General features: G+C 36.2%; 1 protein-coding gene across 1 annotated transcript in view; it reads left to right on the top strand.

The window, feature by feature from the left end:
- The first annotated feature begins 13283 nt into the window (after positions 1-13283).
- LOC137941952 (mannose-P-dolichol utilization defect 1 protein homolog 2) overlaps positions 13284-21266 on the top strand; it is a 30139-nt gene continuing 22156 nt past the window's right edge. Inside the window, exons 1-2 of the mRNA XM_068787585.1 lie at positions 13284-13595; positions 15521-15891. Of these exons, the coding sequence (XP_068643686.1) occupies positions 15736-15891 (156 nt within the window). The 5' untranslated portion in view covers positions 13284-13595; positions 15521-15735. The remainder of the gene's footprint in view (positions 13596-15520; positions 15892-21266) is intronic.

Below are 21266 nucleotides of genomic sequence, written 5' to 3' on the forward strand. Positions count from 1 at the left end.
TATTCATTAAAAAATTTATCCAATGATGATTAAAGATCAAGAATTTTTTTAATTGCAAGTTAAAGTTATAAACTCCAGTTTGAGGGGGAGTATTGAAGAGTAGATATAGAAGAATTTTATATGACTCTCATAGTAAGAAGTCTCACAGAGCTAAAAGTAATATGGTGGAGTCTAAGAGGAGTCTCACGGGAAGAAGTTTCACAAAAGAGTTTATTTGAAGGTGTTTTAATTAGGTTAGTCTTCTATTTATGTTTAGTTGTTCAGTTGTTCTAGGACTTATCTTTTGTGTTTAGCTTTGGGTGTAACTAGGATAAGGGTTGTTTAATTGTAATTAGATTCTACTTGTTTCCTCTATTATAAATAGAAACCCATTGTACTCATATTACATAAAGTCCGTAAAGTTTTTCTCTTTTCTAGAAACTCAACAAATTTTTAGAAAAATTATCTTTCTAACTCTATGAAATAGAATCAAATACTTCTATTGTAGATTCACAAAATGGTGTTGTTCATCCATCATAGTCACTCGGGCTCTAACATACATAGATGCACAATATGGTTTATTCATCCATCACAATCACTTCCTCTGAAACTGTATATACCTACATTGCTCTTTCGCTTGACACCTATGAGAGAATTGATGACGAATCCTAAGCACAAACACATAACTAACAATATGGGAAATTTTAAATAACAACTAAAAAGGGTAACACATATTATATTTTGGAGCTACGTTCTTCTACTATCATATGTAATTTTCAATCTTATTCGACCTAGATCTTCTCTCACTCTTGCCACAAACAACATTTTAAATCACATGTAGATCGTTAATTGCCACTTTAGCTCCAAGTGAGAGAATGACCCATTTGGCTGTACAAATTTTTTTACGAAGGACGGAAGGTTTAGAGGAAATGGAATTTGTAATTTGTAATATATATAAGTTTAAAATGCAATAATTGATTTTTGATCTATTACAGTTCTCCCAAGCTAATCTATTCAATATATTTGCAAGTTTGTCTAAATAAATTTGGTTTCTTACTTAGGTTGATATTGGTTGTTTTGTCGAGTTTAACTTGGTGTGCTTTTGGGTATATTTATTTAAATTAGAAAAACATAAGAAATGATATTATATTTTTTGGATTGGGTTGGAAATTGTTGAAATATATGAGGACATAAAACTGTAATAACTAATAAAAGTTTGTCATATAAAAAATATATGTTAAAGATGAGTGGGTTTTAGAAATAAAACTGAATCAATTTATATATTCTTAATTATGATATCTAAATCATTTTTTAAAACTATATATCTATTTCAAATTCAATTTAAATATATCATATTCAAATCCTTCTTTTGACTCTTGGGCATTCATTGCCTTATTCGAAATATTCACAGACTGACATGTCGACAGGGAATTTTCACGTTAAATGAGTAGTCGTGGTTGTCACCTGCATGGGCAGCTCCTTATGGCTTAACCAAAAAATTAAAAAGAATCACAACAATGAGGGTATACTTGGCGATACGAGACGGACCATTCGCTTTCATCTTTTTGTCTCGCCTTTGGAGTCCTGCCGGAATTTGCCCGGAAGATAAGTGCAGTTTGTGTGACTCTGCTAATGTCATCAAATTTCCCGTTGTTCTGGCGACCAGGAGTCTTATCAAATCCCTAATTTGCGTCATTTGGTAAGCCAATCTACTCAAGAAGATTCATCGGGAGCATGAATACGTCATCGGAGAAAAAGCCCTGGCAGTCGCCGTCTCTCCCTTGGAAGACAATGCTCTTGGTCGCCTTCCTCTCCATCATCACCAACGCCTGTCGCCTCCACTACCACAATCAACAGGCGCCTCATTAACTTCTTTGACGTGTGCACCAAGCCCAATTCCCAACACGTCAAGACCACTGATTTTTTCTATCATTAGCTCCAGGGGCCTCTGGATCTGGGTCTTCATCCTTGGTCCAGTCTCTCCCGTTGAGGAGGCGCTCCCTGTCATCGTTGTCTTCACGGCGAGGGCTTCGCCTTCTCTCTGCCGTGTCCAAGGCTTCCGATGTACGTAGTTTGTCGCCGTCTCCGCGTCGTTGTCGTGTTCATTGAGTACAGCCTCACGCAGAGCCACTGGGTCTCGGTGCATGATGACGACTTCAACGTGCTTAAGTGGTTTGAGAATGGAAGGAAGAAAGAGGCAAGAATAGAAGAAGATTCTCTCTCTACTGCTAGGATATCTCGAGCATCTTAGCTTCTTCCCTACGTCCCGGTTTTTAGACGATCTATGATCACTTTCTATTTCCCTGATTCTCCCATCCCATTAAATTTTTTGTAATGAACCTCCCCCATTTTCTCTCTAATGGCTGGACATCTTTGGCATCTCAGCTTCTTTCCCTATTTTCTCTTTATAGGGGATAACTGTGTTAAGGTCCTACACAGATAAACCTAGAGGGAGAGAGTGAAGATAAATTGATTAACTTTAGCATAAATGCCAAAAGAACTCCTAGGTATAAGCACCTAGACCCAATTAAGGGATTTTCCACAACTTCCAATCAGCTTATGAAAGGATTTTGTCCAAACAAACCTACAAGGTGAGGGTGAATAGGTTTACCACACTTCTTCATAATTTAACAAAATTCATGCATGTTGGAAGATGGGCCCAAGCTCACACGACCCACATATCCAAGTATATTGGCAGATAGGCCCAAGCCCATAAGACCAAAGAAAGCCCACATATCCAAGTGTGTTGGAAGATAGGCCCAAGCTCATAAGACCAAATAAGGCCCACATATCCAAGAGTGTTGGAAAATGGGTCCAATCTCGTAAGATATGGGACCCTCCATGATCATGTGAGGTAGCATAAAAAGTCTTACACAATAAGAAGTCTAACAAACCCATATTTTTTATGGAAGCAGGTCTCATAGAGGAGCTTCAATTTAAAGGTGTTTTAGTCATTTTAGCCTTCTATTTATATTGGATTATTTAATGATACTAGGACTTATCTTTAAGTGTTAGAGTTTGGGTGTAATTGGGACAAATATAGTTTAATTATAATTAGACTCTACTACCTTCCTCTATTATAAAAATAGGTACAAGCTTCATCTTTTGTGCTCCCCCTTTCTTGAATATTTTGGTCACATAAACTTATTCACAACATATGAAATAAAATACTTATTTCTTGTACTTCTTCTACTTCTCCTCCTCATGCTGAGAGGTAATGGCGGTGATCCCTGCTTGAACCAAATATCATAGATGTAGCAATAGACCCAAATAACATAGATGTATAAATAAGCCCTCAAACCAGGGAGAAGTGAGATATTTTCCTGATATATCACATAAAACAATCTGCTTAAATTCGGATTTTCGATGTAACAGAATACTAGCATGACCTTTGATTCTTCCAATGTGAATATTTATTTAAATATAGATCAGATCGACATCAAATTTTCTCCTTTTGAAAGTAGACTTAAATAGATTTCATCCAAATATAACCCTCATAAAATATAATTATCAGAGGATAAATAATCTGATATATTTCGGTCTCTGTCATCTGGCCGAACTAAGTATTGTTTCTCCTGTTTTTCTAGATTGACCATTGACTTTTCCAAGATCAATATTTCATAATAAAAAAATCATACCAAGAATTTGTTGAATAGGTAAGAAAATAGACTTACATATCTTTCTTTTGATATATATAATTCTCCATATAAAGTTTCTTTCTTGATAGCATTAAATACCTCAGAAGTTGAGGCTTTCTGCTACAGCTCGAACCTCTTTTTCAAACTGACCTTTGCTGCTTAAAATATCGATTTCTCTTTGTAGATAACTCAGATAAAAATTTGGTTGAATAGGTAAAAGAATAGACTTACATATATTTCTTTTTATATATATATCCATAAAAAGTCTAGTTCTTGATAGCAAAAAATACCTCGGAATCTGAAGATTGCTATTGCTGCTCGAACCTTTTTGCAATCTGACTTTCATTCATTCAAATATCTATATCTCTCTGTAGATAACTCAGATTGGAACAAATCAATTTTCTTTGGAAAGTAGACTCAAATATTTTTTCGTAAATATATAGTTTTTAATATGAAAAACTCTGTATAGAGGTAAAAAAAAAAAACAACAGGTATATGGATTGAAAAAAAATAGCTACGAACGTAGACTTAGGGTTTAGGGTTTAGATCACATTACCTCTGTGTGTTGACCAAGTCAACTCACAGAAGTTGCTCTGATACAATATTGAATTTATAGAAAAGTGAAATACTTCATTGACATCAATAACTTGTTGTAATCAGAGTACATGAACCTTTATTTATAAGAGAGGAAGGTAGTAGAGTCCAATTACAATAAAACTACCCTTGTACCAATTACACCCAAACTCTAACATTTAAAGATAAGTCCTAACATAATTAAATAACTCAATATAGATAAAAGGCAAACATAACTCAAACTAAAATTCTTCTTTGACGTGACCATAAGATAAAATACTTTTGTGAGTGCCTCTTGATGTTCCAACTGATGTGATAAGGATGTCAGCTTGTGGTAATCATGGTGGGTCGTACTTCTTATGGGTTTGAGACCATCTTGTTGACCTTCCTTGGTCGTGTGACCCATCTTATAATAATCTTAGATATATGGGTCTTCCTTGGTCATGTAGGCTTAAGCTTATCTTCCAACATAGACCTCCTCTAAAAAGATAGTAAGCATAGTCATATCATCATAAGGAGTCCATGTTTCATATGGTCCCTATTGTCGCTTAGCACTTCCTTCAAACATCTATAAGATAACATACAATGAATTTTACAATAACTCATTTTTTTTAAATATATTAAGTACATTACTATTGAAAAGACAAATCAAATTTATTATTTTGGCTCCCATCTTCCACCCACATCCTACTACTCTATCAAAATCATAATTTGTTCCATACACTTCAAACATGTTGAAGAGCATGTATGAAAGAGTCTCACATGACTCTCATAGCAAGAAGTCTCATAGAGCCAAATTTATTATGGTGGAGTCCTATAGGAGTCTCACTAGAAGATGTCTCAAAGAGAGTCTTAGTTAAAAGTATTTTAGTTATGTTAGTCTTCTATTTATGTTTAGTTATTCAATTGTTCTAGGACTTATCTTTTAGTGTTTAACTTTGGGTATAATTGAGATAATGATAGTTTAATTGTAATTGGATTTTATTTGTTTCCTCTATTATAAATAAAGGTTCACTATACACAATTTATAGCAAGTTAGTGAAGTATTTCTATTTTCTAGAAATTCAACATGGTATCTGTTGAATTTATGGAAAAGTGAAATACTTCATTGTCATCAATAACTTGTTGTAATCAAAGTACATGAACCTCTATTTATACTAGCGGAAGGTAGTAGAGTCCAATTACAATAAAACTACCCTTGTCCTAATTACACCCAAACTCTAACACTTAAAGATAAGTCCTAACATAATTATATAACTCAATATAGATAAAAGAGAAACATAACTCAAACTAAAACTCTTCTTTGACGTGACCATGAGATAAGATACTTTTGTGAGTCCTTGATCTTCCAACTGATGTGATAAGGATGTCAGCTCATGGTAATCATTGTGGGTCCTACTTCTTATGGGTTTGGGCCCATCTTACGGGCCTTCCTTGGTCATGTGGGCTTGAGCTTATCTTCCAATACTCCCCCTCAAGCTGGGGGTGAGAGAGCAACATGAACTCCCAGCTTGCTGCAAATGATGTATAAAATATTTTTATATAAAATGACACATCTTCCAACATTCCCCCTCACGTTGTTGCATCCTTTCATGAGACTTTATATGGACAACTATATATCAAAAGAAATATATGTAAGTCTATTTTTTACCTATTCAACCAATTCTCAATCTGATTTTTCTAGAAAGAGATATCGATCTCAAAAGAGTCAATTGCCATGTTGGCCAAAGAAGAAAGAGTCCAAAATCTATTAGATTCTTTCTCTCAAAACAAGTATATTTTATGATGAAGAATTATACTTGGATGAAAGGCATTGAAGTTTAGTTTTAGAAAGACAAAATTTCATATTAATCTGATCTATATTTATGGAGATATTCACATTGTCGGTAAGGGCCAAGCTATAGAATAACACAAATAAAGAGGTCATAAAAGATTCAAGAATGAAGCATTTTATATCAAATTAGGTATCAATTTAAGGCTATTTGAGTCTAGTTTATTGAGAAACAAATTTTTTATAATTCTAAGATATATTTTTGGAGATATTGATATTTGATGTACCAAAAGTCAACTATATTGAAAAATCTCTCGCTTTTTCTATATTCTCTCATGTTATCTCTCCATGCATTAATGTGAATTGAGTTACCTTTTTTTTTCCTAAAATCCGAGTTTTTTACTTAAATTTCTCTTCTAATCAAAGAGTTTTGGTCAGACTTAATTACTCCATGACGTGCTTATTCAAGGTATGCAATATTTTTCTTCGATGTTATTTTCAAGTTTCCCATTTTTGTTACATGGTTGTGTATCTTCTGCATAGTTAACTCAGAAAAAATGTGGTCAAATGTATTGAATTATGCCATTTTAATCTCCCTAGTTTAAAAAAATGGTTACTTTGGAAGTATGAGTGTTGCATAGTCACCTCATTTCAGATAAAAAAAATTTGCTCTAGTATTTCATCAGTTATCATCTTGTGTTTTTATCACTTCAGAGCAATACCTAGACCCACTACTTAAAAAATATATGAGTGCACTCAGTATCTAGCTTGAATTAAGTCTTTTGTTTTTCACCCAATAAGTTATTTGTGTTTGAGTTCCCCTTAAAAAGTGAGTAGTCTCTTTGTTGTGCCATAAAATTGGACCGTATTTTCACCTTTAAAATTGAGCGGAGAGTGTTTAAGACTATAACCATTTTTTACTAGAGTATGGAGTTTTGTCGAATGCCTAGGAGTATTTTTTTCTCCCATATTTGTTTTTCCAACCTAGGTCTATATGCCTTTTTAATCCTCAGTTTGAGGGGGAAAAGTAGAAGAAGAAGTACAAGAGAGATGTATTTTGTTCCATATGTTGTAATAATTTTTATGTGACCAAAATATTCAAGAAAGGGGAAGCACAAAAGATGAAGTGTTTTTCATAAAGATGAGGTTTTTGCATCTATAAAGAATTATTTTTCAACAAAAATAATTCAAGACCAATAATCCTTGTCATTGCAAGTTGGAGTTATAAACTCCACCTTGAGGAGGAGTGTTGAAGAGCAAGGATTAAAAAGTCTCATATGACTCTCACAACAAGAAGTCTCACATAGCTAGAATTATTATGGTGGAGTCTTACAGGAGTCTCACAAGAGGAGGTCTTACATAAAAGTCTAAGTTAAAGATGTTTTAGCTATGTTAGTCTTCTATTAATGTTCATTTGTTCAATTGTTCTAGGACTTATCTTTTAGTTTTTAACTTTTGGTGTAATTGGGATAATGGTAGATTAAATGTAATTGGATTCTACTTGTTTCCTTTATTATAAATAGAGGCTCATTGTACTCAATTACAATAAATCAGTCAAAATTCAACACATTGTCATTTTTCAGTCGAAATTGTTATTTTTAGAAAACCAAAACAAAATAAATGCAAGCAGTGCATGTGTGCAAATGCAAAGGCAAAAAAGCTTCAACAATGAGTCCACATTCCATGGTAAATGGTTGGAAACTATGCAAATCAACCTAAGATTAAGTACATGAATATATAATGCAGGGAGGAAAAATGCATTCAATGAAAACTTCACTGTTACAATCCCTGCTCAAACGTTCTTGGTTAACTGATCACTTGTTTGCTCCATCTCTTTCATTGGAGAACTAATGCTGCTTTGCTGCTAGACACGGTTCTTACTAATGGTGGTGTATATGATATTTCAGCACTTTGTTGTAAGCAAGAAAGGTAATTTTCTTTTCTTGATTGTCAGTTTACCTAGACATAGTTTGAGCTTCATGGGTATTGATTGCCTATTGGAAAGAACCAATATATGAAAGGACAAATTACTTGATAAAGCATCAAGCTCTAAAAAAGGTGAAAATGCAATGGTGATTCTTTAAATGGGATCAACCATTACCTGACCATGATTTGATCCAGGTTGAATTGCATAGCTACTCCCTACAAGTATTGTCATATTCTTTTCTGGAATTAATTTAATAGACTTTGAACAATTTTAATGTTCTCAAAACTTTGAGCAGGTTATTCTTCACAACTTGTCGATTTGGAAATGATGTCTTGGGTTCCACCACTATGATCTACACACAAACTCCATTAAATTACAGTGATGGCCAAGATGAAATGAAAGGTAAAAAACAGCTTGAAAGGCAACATTGATGACCACTTTGTAAATTCAAATACAACATTGAAAGGAAATATTACTAGGCGTACAAAAAATGCAGTTATGTCAAACTTTTAAATGGAAAGTCCTAGTTTGAGGATTTCCATTATCTCACATTTAACCTCCCAGAAGTTACTGTAGCAAATGATGTGAACCCACCCCTAAACTACTGATGACATTGTAGGCAGAGGGCCCAGATGTTCCTTGGCATCAACAAGCTTCTCACCAAACTCAACTCAGTGACAAAATTTACACATGTATTTTACGATAAAACAACAAAGAGAAACTCTCAAGAGCAAAGTTAATGAGAAAAATATTCCCTCAGGTTGATAGGAATCTATTCTTCCCTTAGGTTTAGGAGATAAGATCTCCATGATAGCATGTATCATTTCTTTTCGAAATTGTATAAATACCACTCTAAATCAATGCAAAGATGTGGTTCAGTTCAATACCTAATGTGGTATCAGAGCATATCGATTAATCCTCTTCATCTGTCGTCTTCCAATTTGTTTTGTCTGAAATCTTCTCCACATGTCACTCCATCTCTGCAATGCCCTCTAACAATCCAAGCTGAACCACCAGCCGCACTCCGTGTGAGCCATGCGCATGCCCTTCAACAACCTCTTGTTCGGTAGCCCATGTCTCTGCAGTAGCAGCTTTCTCCCCAATTTTCCACAGCGTGGTTCCCTTTCCCCATTAGAAGAAGTAGACAGAGAATAAAAACAAATAAAACAGAGAGTGTCTTCCATCGCTACTCCACACCATTTCTGCCATCACAAAATCTTCATAATGCCATTACCCACTGCCACATCAACTTCCAACATCGTCGTCCATTAGTTGATACCTATGTCACCACTAACAATCGACACCTATGTCACCGCTGCCAGTCGACACCACTATCACCATCGCCTCCTTCCTGAGCATGCAACTTTGTCATCCTATTATCTTTTTCTTTTTTTTCAATGTCCAAATTCTGTCAAATGCCATTCTTCTTTCTGTCATTGTCCTTTAGATTTCCTGTTGACGACGCATCCCTCACCGCCTTGCTAGTCGCTGGCGCAACCCGAGTCGATGCCCTCCAGCCTTTGACATGTTGTAGCCATCGATCAGTCTCCACAGAAGCATCATTGTTGCTGTAGAGAAAGTTCACTAGCCACCATCACAGGAATCAAGCCTTCGACAGTCACTGTCTTAGTCTCCCCTTCTTCCTCCTTCATTTTGACCTTCGATTAATTAGAAATTTTTTGATGAATCAAAGGAAAGGAAGCCTACACACGTGCAAACAAGGCACATATGGCTTAAGTAGTGCACACGTGCGAGTTTCACCAATGCAGAAAATGACTGCCTGGTCATTTTGTCCACTACAAAAGATGCTTCAAAAGCTCCAGTTCACTCAACAATACTCAACACCAGCGAGTATCACCTCATTACCATCAATATTTCTACACAATCTCCTCTCAAACTCACGTCTACAAACTTCCTCTCATGGAAGCTTCAGTTTGAAACTCTCTTCATCGGGTATGATCTCCTTCGGTACATTGATGACTCTAAACTCGTTCCATAAAAGACTCTCACTGCAACTCCCTCTCCAAACCCATCCTACAATATTTGGATCTGCCAAGATCAAATGATTCTCAATGCTCTCATCGGCACCACCTCTAGAGAAGTATGGACTTTTCTTACAAATACACACGCCAAACTATCTCCTGGCCACATCAAACAAGTCAATAATCTTCTTAAAAACCACCAAAGGTACTACGAATATCACTAATTTTCTTCAATATATTAAATCTCGTGCAAATGAGCTTGAAATACTCGGAGCACCAATGGATGAGGAAGACCTCACATAAAAGTTATGGGATGGATTGGGAGATAACTACAAAGAACTTTTTTGTGTTATTCAAACTCGAGACACGCTGATCACTTTTGATGATCTTCATGAAAAACTTCTATCTTTTGAAGCAACCATTCATACACTTGATGAACACCTTGCAATCATTGCAAATCCAAAAAATCGAGCAAATACCACTAGGTGCCCACCACAATCCAATAACAATTGGTGTTCGTCACCTAACAACCCTAGCCAACCACCCACGGCTACCAACTTAGGTGCTCCAACTTACAACAACGAACCTCGACATCTATGGGGTTTTGTCAGATTTGTGGCATCCAAGGACATTCAGCTAAGCGATGTCCATCATTTCAACTCGTACCAATCCATCCTACTAACACAAGATTTCCACATCCCCATACTTCGACAACACCATGACTGTCACAAACTCATTATGCTGCTAACATCACCTCCAACAATCCCGCTTGGTTACTTGATAGTAAAACATCTCACCAAATCACTACAGACTTGGGCAACCTATCCCTTCATGCGCCATATACTAGCTCTGATGATGTTATGATTAACGATGACACTGGTCTTTCCATCATTCACACTAGATCTTTGCACGGGGGCAACTTGTTGATCTCCTTACAAAGCCATTGCCACAATCACAGTTTCAGTTGCTCAGAGACAACATTGACCTCTCTAACTATGACCTATCTTGAAGGGGCATGATGAGGGATTATCTTTACTTAGGTTTAGGACATAAGGTCTCTTATTTTCCCTTAGGTTTAGGAGATAAGATCTCCATGATAACATTTATCCTTTCTATTCTAAATTGTATGAATATCACTCTTAACCAATGCAAAGATGTGGTTCAGTTCAATACTTACTATATATATATATATATATATTTAATGGTGCAATGGGATTTCATCAAAGGAAAGAGAGAATGCAAGCCAAAGGGGAGAGGAACAAATACTAAAAGAAACTACCTCTAACAATAATGATACAAAAATGCAACATATAAGGCCCGATGAATTACTAGTTAAGCAATAGAGACATCTTCCTTGGTGAGGCTCTCTTGCAAATGGCATTGGAAGATCTAGGCGTGTGGATCCAAGTGACGTCCATGTGTTAGCAACAAGAGGAAATAAAATAGAAATAAAGATAAAATAACGATATCATATTTTATTGTTAATCACATTTTATTGGAAAAAAGCGATAGGTGCTTCTAGTCATTTTTTGACATGGTCTTGGGTCACTTTGATAAATCATGGCATCTTAAGAAAGAAATCTCCTGTTAATAAAATAAGCTAGATTTTATTTTAGTCTAAATTAATACAATAATTACAAGTTAAAATAAAATTATTAATTTAATTAACTATAAAATATAGCATACATAAACAAAATGTTTACTTTTATAATGTTTAGATACTTATCAAATTCTTACTTTTAAGATATCTTAATTATTACTATTAAATTAGTAATTTAATAGTATTAAATTAATAAATATAATAACTAAATAAATAGGGCATTTTATTAATAAAATAAGATAGATTTTTGTGTTATATAAATTAATAAAATAATTACAAAAAATAAATTTATTTATGGTTCGATTTTGTGAGAGTGGGCCGTGAGAGGAGAGGGAAGCAACACAGCAGTAGAGGAGGGTGAGGTTGAGGCCGAGCATTAATTTAATAGTATTAAATTAATAAATATAATAACTAATAAATAGGGCATTTTATTAATAAAATAAGATAGATTTTTGTGTTATATAAATTAATAAAATAAATTTATTTATGGTTCAATTTTGTGAGAGCGGGCCGCGAGAGGAGAGGGAAGCAACACAACAGTAGGGGAGGTGAGGCTGAGGCCGAGCATTGGCGAGAAGTTGAGCTAGAGGGAGGGGAGCAGAGGTGAGGTTGAGGGCAAGGGTGAGGCTAAGCGATGGCGAGAGGTCGAGAGGGAGGGGAGCAACGACGAGAGAGAGGGTGAGGACGAGGCCGAGCAACTACGAGAGAGACAAAGGTTGAGAAGCAAAAAACGTTCGAGAGAAAGGGATGTAGAGAATATCAAGATGCAGAGAATATCAAGAGAGAGGAGGATGCGGAGAGCGTCGAGTGAGTGAATGAAAGTGAACGAACTGGGTGAACCCTCAAATTTCACTTTCACTTGTTTTACACTAAAACAAATGAAAGTGAATTACATAGTTCATTCATTTTCACTTCCCTTGGGGGCATGCTCTAACGATGTTGGGTAAGTGAGAGTGAATTTGAATTTACTTTCTCTATCGCTCACTAACAGGACCAAAAGTAAATGAGGAAATTGGAGTTATTGTTATTATAGAGAATCATGAGGGCAAAAGAGAAAAAAAGTATTCCTAGTGTTTTGAGTGCTGGAAAATATCATATGGATAAACTGATAATGTTTTCATTCTTTCTTTTATAGTTTTGAATAGGCTATTGACGAGAAGATTTGCTCTCTTGACTAAAATGAATCAAGGGCAGAAATAAAGATAGTGGATGCCCAAGAATCACTCAATGGTGTTCTTGTGCTTGTGACTGGCTATCTAACTAGAAAGGATAATGTGAAGAGAAATTTCACTGAGTCTTTCTTTCTTACTCCACAAGACAAGGGGTACTTTTGTTTTGAATGATATATTTTGACATGTGGAGGATGTTGAACACCATCCTGATGTGAACCAGAGATTACCTAATGGCACGGGTGCCCCTCTAGCATCTCACCTAACTGCAGATTCTCTTCCTACGCAAGAAAGTCAAGTTACAGAACCAATCACTTCACTTCACTATCAGAGGAAGAAGAGGTGACAAGGGGCACCCTTCAATATAGAGAAGACAATAAAAGAAACAAAGAAACAAACAAAAAGTAGTACCAGGATAAAAAAGAGAAACTGAGGATGCATAAAAAAAAGTCATACAGGATCATGAATCAAATAGAATGAAACAACAAGCCAAACCATGGGACAGGAGAGACGAGGGAGAGGGAAGGAAGGGACGTAACGACAGAGTATTACATGTAGAAAGAGGAAGACTTTTCTTACACTAATGGGGCACTAATGTTATTTGCACTCTTTTTTATCCATTCAGAAAATTTAAGAAGAAAATTATCGGTTGAAATCTTCTTACGTACGTCTGACTCGTTCTGAAATGAAACTCCCGACGGAAAAGTCTCAGTTCCGGAGATAAAATGAAACTCTCACTCGCTTCTTTTCAATAGCCCGTCTTCCAAGGTCACCTGTCATCGTCCTGGATCAGTCAGAAGCTTTGCCAGTTTTCTATAGAGCCAATCTCTTTTCCGCGTTGCTCTGATTTTCGACCATCTTTCCTGCCAGTTTCCTCCCGGTGACTGACGACTTCCTTGCTGCTTTCGGTCCCTTCCGTCCTTCCAGCGAACTTTCTCCTTCTGACTGCACAACGGGTGAGTACTTTGACAAACCGATGATTTCTTTCTACCGTTTCTTTTCTTCTGTCTTCTATTGATAGATCTCGTGTCCAGAAAAAAAAAAAACTTTCGCTATATTTTCTGTTGCTTTAAAGAGCTCCTGCTGTTTTGGACGATCTATTTAGTTTCCTGGACCATTTGATGTTGGATTAAGACGAGTTTTATCTCTACATTTTCTGTTCTCTAAGCTCTCTTCTTATGCCTTCTATTAATGTTTTTCTTGGCCACAAAAAAAACCCTTCTTTTTTTCACCATTCTCTCTCTCGCTGTTGTTTTGTACAATCTATTTAGTTTTCTGGACGATTTTCATATTGGATTCAAATAGTTGATTAAATTGGTTTCTTGCATTTGTCTAAACTCTCAGCCCTATTCTTCTCTTTGTCTTTCTTGGATTTTGGGAAATAGTATGGTCGTTGGACGTTGGGAAGTGCGTCTAATGTACACTGATCTTTTATATGCTGAAGCTTGGTCTGACGAAAATGCACTGGATTTGAAACACTTCAAATATTAGTTTTATGGGCCACTAATTTACTTTGAATGGTGCACATGTATGACATAAGAACTATAAATGAAACACAAAATCATCCTCCTGGACAGCCCAGCCCTCTGATTGAAAAGTTGAATTTAGCAAATTTTAATGGACGGTTCACAGCCATGCCCACAGATAGTGTTGAAGAAGGAGATCGTTCGCATAACAAACTTTTCTTGCAGCGTCTGAGAAACTTGGCCCAATAATGCAATCCCTGCGTAGAATTTATCAGTGACAGATGAAACTGAGAATAGGAGCACTGTTCTGTTTGTTCAAATATCATTTTTGGCAATGATTTGAGGCCTGCACTCAAAAGACTATTCCACAGATAGAGCTTAACAAATGGTTGTTGGAATTATGCCAAGCTTTCATCCATGTTGCAGAGTTCTCTGCTCATAGTTGAACTTTTGTAGATCAGCAGAGTTTTCTACTGATTCTATCTTTTAAGGCTCTCTACTGAAAAATGTTTAAATCCTTATCTTTGGGATTTGACTCCTTGAATCACCATATCATTGAGAAAACCACTATTTTCGATTTTTTTTTTTTAAAAGGAGAGTGCAGGGGAGTCAGAAGACAAAAAAATTGACTTGCATAAATCATAATATTTGATTCTTCACAAAATAGAGAAATCATTAAGCAAACAAAAAACAAATGTAGTAAACAAGGACTAAAGTAGTTGCCTGGTCCTATTCCTGCTTTAGAGTTCTGCTTTTTTTAGAGAAGGTGCTATGGTAGAGTTGGAGTTGTTTTTTCAAATATAATTTTCAGCAATGATTTGACTCTAGAATTTCATAAAAGAGTTTCTATACCTGCACTCAAAAGACTGTTCCATACAGAAAGCTTACACAATGGTTGTTGTAACCACTCCAAGCTTTTATGCTTCAGAAATAGGCAATTCATGCACAATTGTCAAATGTCATCCAGGATACAAAATTCTCTGTTCATAGTCGAGCTGCTCTGGACCGGCAGAGTTCTCCACTGATTTACTTTTTAAAGTTTCTCCACTGAAAAAAATGTTTCAATCTTTATAAGCTCTTTGTACTAAATTAATTGTAATCTAACCTCTTCTTCTTTATCTTATTATCTGTCTGACTTATTTGTGTTTCAGCTCACAACATCTAAGCAACAGCCAATAGAATGCAATAATCTCACAATAACTAAAATCTGTATAAATCTTTTGCAGTTTTAGTTTAACATACAGGCACCTCAGCTGAAATAAACCAGCTACCATTCTTTAAATCCAAGGAGGTTTATTATCCTTATATCTGGAACATGTTTGTCAAATTTTTATTGCTCATCCATTTAGACGGGCTTCTTTTTCTAGTTTTATCAAAATAAAAAAACTTATGGAATAATTTCAATGGAAAATCAGGATGAAAGATTGAGAAAATCCATGGAGATCTAGTCTTCGAGCTCGGTCGAGGCCCATCGGGAAGATACTTCTCTCGTTTAAGAAGAAATAGAGGGAACTTCTCTCAACAATAACTCCTCGGAGGTGCAGTTAAGTTTGTACATAGAAATTTGATACTCGAACATCTTTACCAGAAAAAAAGAGGAAAGTGAGTTGAAGAATCTACTGATCTGCTCATGATGGAGCTGGAAATATTGGGAATGAATTTCAGTTGTGTCCTGAGATCCCTCAGCGACTCAAAATTCCCTCATAAGGATTGCTGGCTTCCGCTCATATCGAAGCTCCTTGGATATTGCATTATTGCTGCTTCCACCACTGTAAAAGTTCCACAGGTGATCCTTGATTGAACTTTGTTTTGGAGCTATTGTAGTTATTTTTTTTTGCATTTTTGGAATTTCAATCTGTAGTTGATCTGCTTGTACCTGTGCACCTATGAAGCAGTCTATTTTTTCCATGTTTCCTTAAATGTAATGCTGTATTCCACAGTTAATAATGATATCTATAGTAGTATACAATCGGCTGCTTTGTTATATAATCTTACAGGTGAAATCACTGACCATACGCCAATGCTTGTGTAACTTTATTTTATTTTGATGAAGATTTCTCTTTCATTAAACAAAGTTTTGAATAACAGAAAAGAGTTATCCTACCTTGTGTTAAACCTGTGCGGCCTTAGATCTGGAGAAAATGAAAACTAAGGAAAAATATGACAGTTTAATGTGCCTATGCCCACATGATGGTAGTAGGAATTGCTGAAATTGGGCTACAATGGATTCTTTGTGTCAGTAGAACATTAATATTTAAAAATGAGAATTATTGTTGTTGTTTAATTCATCATGGAATAGCAATGACAAAATTTGCTATTTGTTGAAATAATAGTTAGAATTACTAGTTGTACCCTTCTTTGAACCTCGTTTCCTACCAAAAGCAAGTTTTTATTGTCTTCTGCAAAAGTTTGGGTGTAAATAGGGGCAATGACTGTGTTTTTCAGGAGATAAGCCATCATGTGAAATTATGAGCTTTAATTTTTGTTTTACCTTTCAATATAAACATTTATGCTTAGTTTCAGGACAATACAAAAATATTTTGAGTTTTTTTTTTTTGGACCAGGGTAGATATAGTGCCCTTGTTACTTGACACAAAGTTCCAACTTATACCTTCTTGAACTTCCAAAATAAGTCTTCTTAATGATTGTGGACAATCCAACATAGTGTGCTAAAAATTCATCTCATCATTTCAAAGTAGATTTTGATTTCAGACTGACACCTCTTTTAATATATTGAAGAACAACTTGTTTTGAGTTGATTTTCTTTAATAGTGTCTTACAAGTATGTTGACTTTGGAATATAACTCCCTTAAATATGTAGTTTCCTTTTGGTTGTGTTTTTTATTCTAACTGTGTTGAAAGGACAATGGCAATGATTTAAAATGTATTCAATTCTTGTCCCTTTCCTCACTTCTTTAGGTAAAGGGCATTGATGTAATTTGTGACATGTTCAATATTATAAATAGATGTTAAGGGGGAAGATTAGGCACGTCACTTAACCCTAATCCTCCTTCCCTCTTTCACTCCCTCTTTCTCTTAGCCGATCACACCTTCTCTCCTTCTTCTTCTTCCTTTCTCTCCTCTCTCCTTTCTCTCTCTCTCTCTCTCTCACTCGTTTGTTTCTTATTCACCTAATCTGGTTCTTTCACGTTAAACATCATGGGATCCTAAATTCAACATGGTATCAGAGCAATTGGTTTAGGTTCCTGAGGTTATGTTATTGGTTAATCAATTTCTTCCATCAATCTTATCGGTGGAGCTTTGATGTTTAAACAAGGGATCGATCTTGAGCATCTTTGCTCATAAAAAATAAGTTATTCTTTAATTTTTCTTTGAGATGATTACTGGTTTGTATCTCGGAAAGGAGGACTGTAATTGAGAATGATTCGTTCAAAACATTTAGAGCTATTGCAACAAGATTCTCTCTCCTGACAACCTCAGAATTCGTGGCCATCTCAGATTTGGACCCCATTTGCCCTTTCTGCCATGCAAATGAAGAAACTGTTAGCCACTTGCTTCTTTTGTGCCCTTTCTCTTGGGGGATTTGGATGTCGATACTTAGAAAAATTGGGCTCCATCTCTGCTTCCCTGAGGACTTGGCTGCCACCTGCTGAATGTTTGCCGAGACTCCTATCCCTGGTCTTGGAAAATTGATGATCTCTGCTTTATCTGCATTCATCCCCTGGGGTCTCTGGTTGGAGCGCAATCAAAGAAGATTCAATGCCAAATTCAGCACTAAAGATAAAAGTCATTGAAACCATCTCAGGCAATATTGCTACTTGGCTTCACTCTCGAAAAGCCTTCTCTCCTTTCTTGGGATCATCCATCAGAAATAATTGGAGGAGCCTAAGCCAACTCCACATTTCTTCGAAGCCCCCCGTCATCTGCGAATGGACCTTGCCTCCTGCTGGAGTCCTTAAGTTGAATTTTGACGGATCTTCTCTTGGTAATCCTTGCTTAGCCGGTTTTGTTGGCGTGATTTGTGATTCTCTTGGGAACCAGATCGTCTCCTTCTCCGGGCCTCTCGGTATTACAGACTCCACGATGGTTGAGCTTCAAAGTCTTCTTAATGGGCTTCGTGTTTTTCGTGATCATTGCTCCGGGCCGGTCCTAATTGAGGGAGACTCTAAGGTGGTGATCGGTTGGTGCGAGAATGCCTCTTTGCCTCCGTGGCCCCATTGGGATGCCTTTTTTGAAATTTTGGATATTGTCAATCTTTTTGATTGTTTTTGGTCTCTCATTCTGAGATCATCGAATTTTGTGGCTGATGCTTTAGCCAAGCAAGGAGCCTCCTTGCAATCTCTTGTTGTCAAGAGTTAGCTCCTTTTTGCTCTCTTAATAAAATCACATTTCATAAAAAAAAAATCTTAGATTATTGACTCAGGGGCCTCTGAGCATCTTACAGGTAATAAAAGTCTTTTACATTTGTGTCCCCATACTTACCAGACAAATTTGTTACCATAACAGATAAATCTCAATCCAAAGTCCTTGGGAAGGGATTATTATTTGCTACTCCCACACTTCAGCTTTTCGACGTTTTATTTGTTCCTCAATTCCCGTTAAGTTTGTTGTCTGTAAGCCAGTTAACTAAGAAGTTTAATTGTTCTATTACTTTTTCCCCTTCTTTTTGTGTTTTTCAAGATATGACAACGTAGCAGGTGATTTGTAGAGGCCATGACAAAGGGCGTCTTTATTACTTAGATTTGCCTACAATGACTGTAGTTTCTACTTGTCAAATAGAGGCACAATTTTGCTACAACAAATTAGGGCATCCATCAACATCATCACTTTAGCACTTGTTTCCTTCCTTGAAATCTCCGTCTGGTTTGAATTGTGAGGTGTGTCAGTTGAGAAAACACCAAAGAACTACTTATTGTCCTCTAGCTGAACTTAAAGGTGTTGCTCTCTTTTCTTTGATCCATTCAGATATATGAGGACCATTGAGTATTTTGAATACTTCTCAAGTTAAGTACTTTATTATCTTTGTGGATGATTTTACTAGAGTTACATGGCTATTTTTATTCAAGGATAGATCTGAAATCATTTATATTTTTAAATCATTTTATGCTATAGTTTCAACTCAATTTAGTAATAAGATAAAAGTAATTCGCTTTGATAATGCCAAATAATATATTTTAGGAGAGTTTCAATCCTTCAACAAGGATAATGACATTATCCATCATACCTCATGTGCTTACACCCCTCAACAAAATGGTGTAGCTGAAAGAAAGAATCGACATCTTCTTGAGGTAGCTCGTGGCCTTTTTTACTCCATGAATGTGCCCAATTTTTATTTGCCACATGCGATTCTTACAACTTGTTCTCTCATTAATAAGCCACCATCTTCCGTACTTGGTAATAAGTTCCCATATTCCTTATTATTTCCGGATGAGGATCCATTTTCCTTTCCCTTGAAGGTATTTGGTTGCACTTGTTTTCGTTCATGTCACATCCCCATAGAAAAGTAAGTTAGATTCGAGGGCTATTAAGTGTATCTTTTTGGGTTACTTTCGCACCCAAAAAGGATATGTTTGCTATAACCCCTCTCTTCGAAAATTGTTTGTCTCCAAGGATGTAGCCTTCTTTGAAGATAAATCCTTTTATTCCTCCATGGCTGTTCGTCCAGGTCTTTCATCAGTTCCTGCATCTCCGAAGCTTGTTGTGCCCATTGATGCAGACATCTCTCTTCAACCCCTTGAAACATCGACCGATACCACACATGTGGAGTTTACGGATCCTTCCAAGGTAAGTCCATCTTCTCCTCCTATATTTGGCTCACCATTTAATACTAGGCCCATTGCTTTCTGCAAGGAGCCTAGGACATTTACTAGGTCCTCTACGTCTCATGATATGTCAAATTTTGTTTCTCACCATCGTTTTTCTCCTTCTTGTTGTCAATTCAATGAGTCTTTACTGTTAAACACAATCCAGGTGGTTCCGTGGCCCATCTAAAAGCCTGTCTAGTAGCAAAGGGGTACACTCAGTGTTATGGAGTTGATTATGAGAAAAATTTCTCCCCTGTGGCGAAGTTAAATTTGATATGTATCTTGTTGTCACTTACTACAAATTCTTCTGGGTCAATATATCAACTGGATGTGAAAAACATATTTTTAAATGGTGACATTGAGGAGGAGATTTATATGCATCGACCACTTGGATTTGTGGTTGAGGGGGAGTCGGTATGCAGATTGAGAAAATCTTTGTATGGTTTAAAACAGTCTCCTCGGGCTTGGTTTGACAAATTTTGCCAAGAGATGTTGCTATTTGGATTCAACAGGTGCTCAGTAGATCATTTCGTCTTTGTAAAGAATATCTTAAAGGGAAACGTATAATTGGCCATTTATTTGGATGATATTGTCTTGACTGACAGTGATACAGATAGTATAAAAGAAGTCAAAGAGAAAATATGATAAAGAATTCAAAACAATGGACCTTGGACATCTGAAATATTTTATGGGTATTCAGGTCTTCCAATCAAAGAATGAAATTGTCTTATCTCAGAGAAAATACTTTCTTGATCTACTTGAGGACACGAGAATGATGAGATGTCGACCGGTAGATATCCTGTGGATGCTAACACAAAGTTGTGTGCAAGCTCTGGTGAAGATATTGATGTGGGTGGATATCAGATAGTATAAAAGAAGTCAAATATAAAATATGCATAGAATTCAAAACAACAGACCTTGGACCTCTGAAATATTTTCTGGGTATTGAAGCATTCTAATCAAAGCATGAGATTGTCTTATCTCAGAGAAAATATTCTTGATCTACTTGAGGACACGAGAATGATGAGATGTCGACTGTACTATCCAAATTGTTGAACTTGGAATTGAATCTCTGATTTTTTCTCTCAAGCCAAACACACCAAGGGATGTGAGCAAGGCAAACAAATAATAGAATCTTGCCAATTTTAGGAAGGCAAGTCCCAAGCACCATCTGAAAAGGGCCAAATAGATCCTGATGGAGGCCCACCTGAATGCCGATTTTCTGGAACACTAGCATCCAAACTCTCCACGAAAAGCCACAATACAGAAGAACAAGCTGTACTGACTCCTCACAAATGCCACATAGGGGGCAGGTAGCATCCGGGGCGGTGAAACCTCTCTTGTGAAGATTGTTTGCCTTGAGGATTTGCTCTTTGATAGCTGTCCAAATAAAGAA

Source organism: Aristolochia californica, unplaced genomic scaffold, assembly GCF_029961685.1.
Source record: "Aristolochia californica isolate CCGP_79_NKW_82.1479 unplaced genomic scaffold, dmAriCali1.0.hap1 SCAF_10, whole genome shotgun sequence".
NCBI classification, from domain to species: Eukaryota; Viridiplantae; Streptophyta; class Magnoliopsida; order Piperales; family Aristolochiaceae; genus Aristolochia; species Aristolochia californica.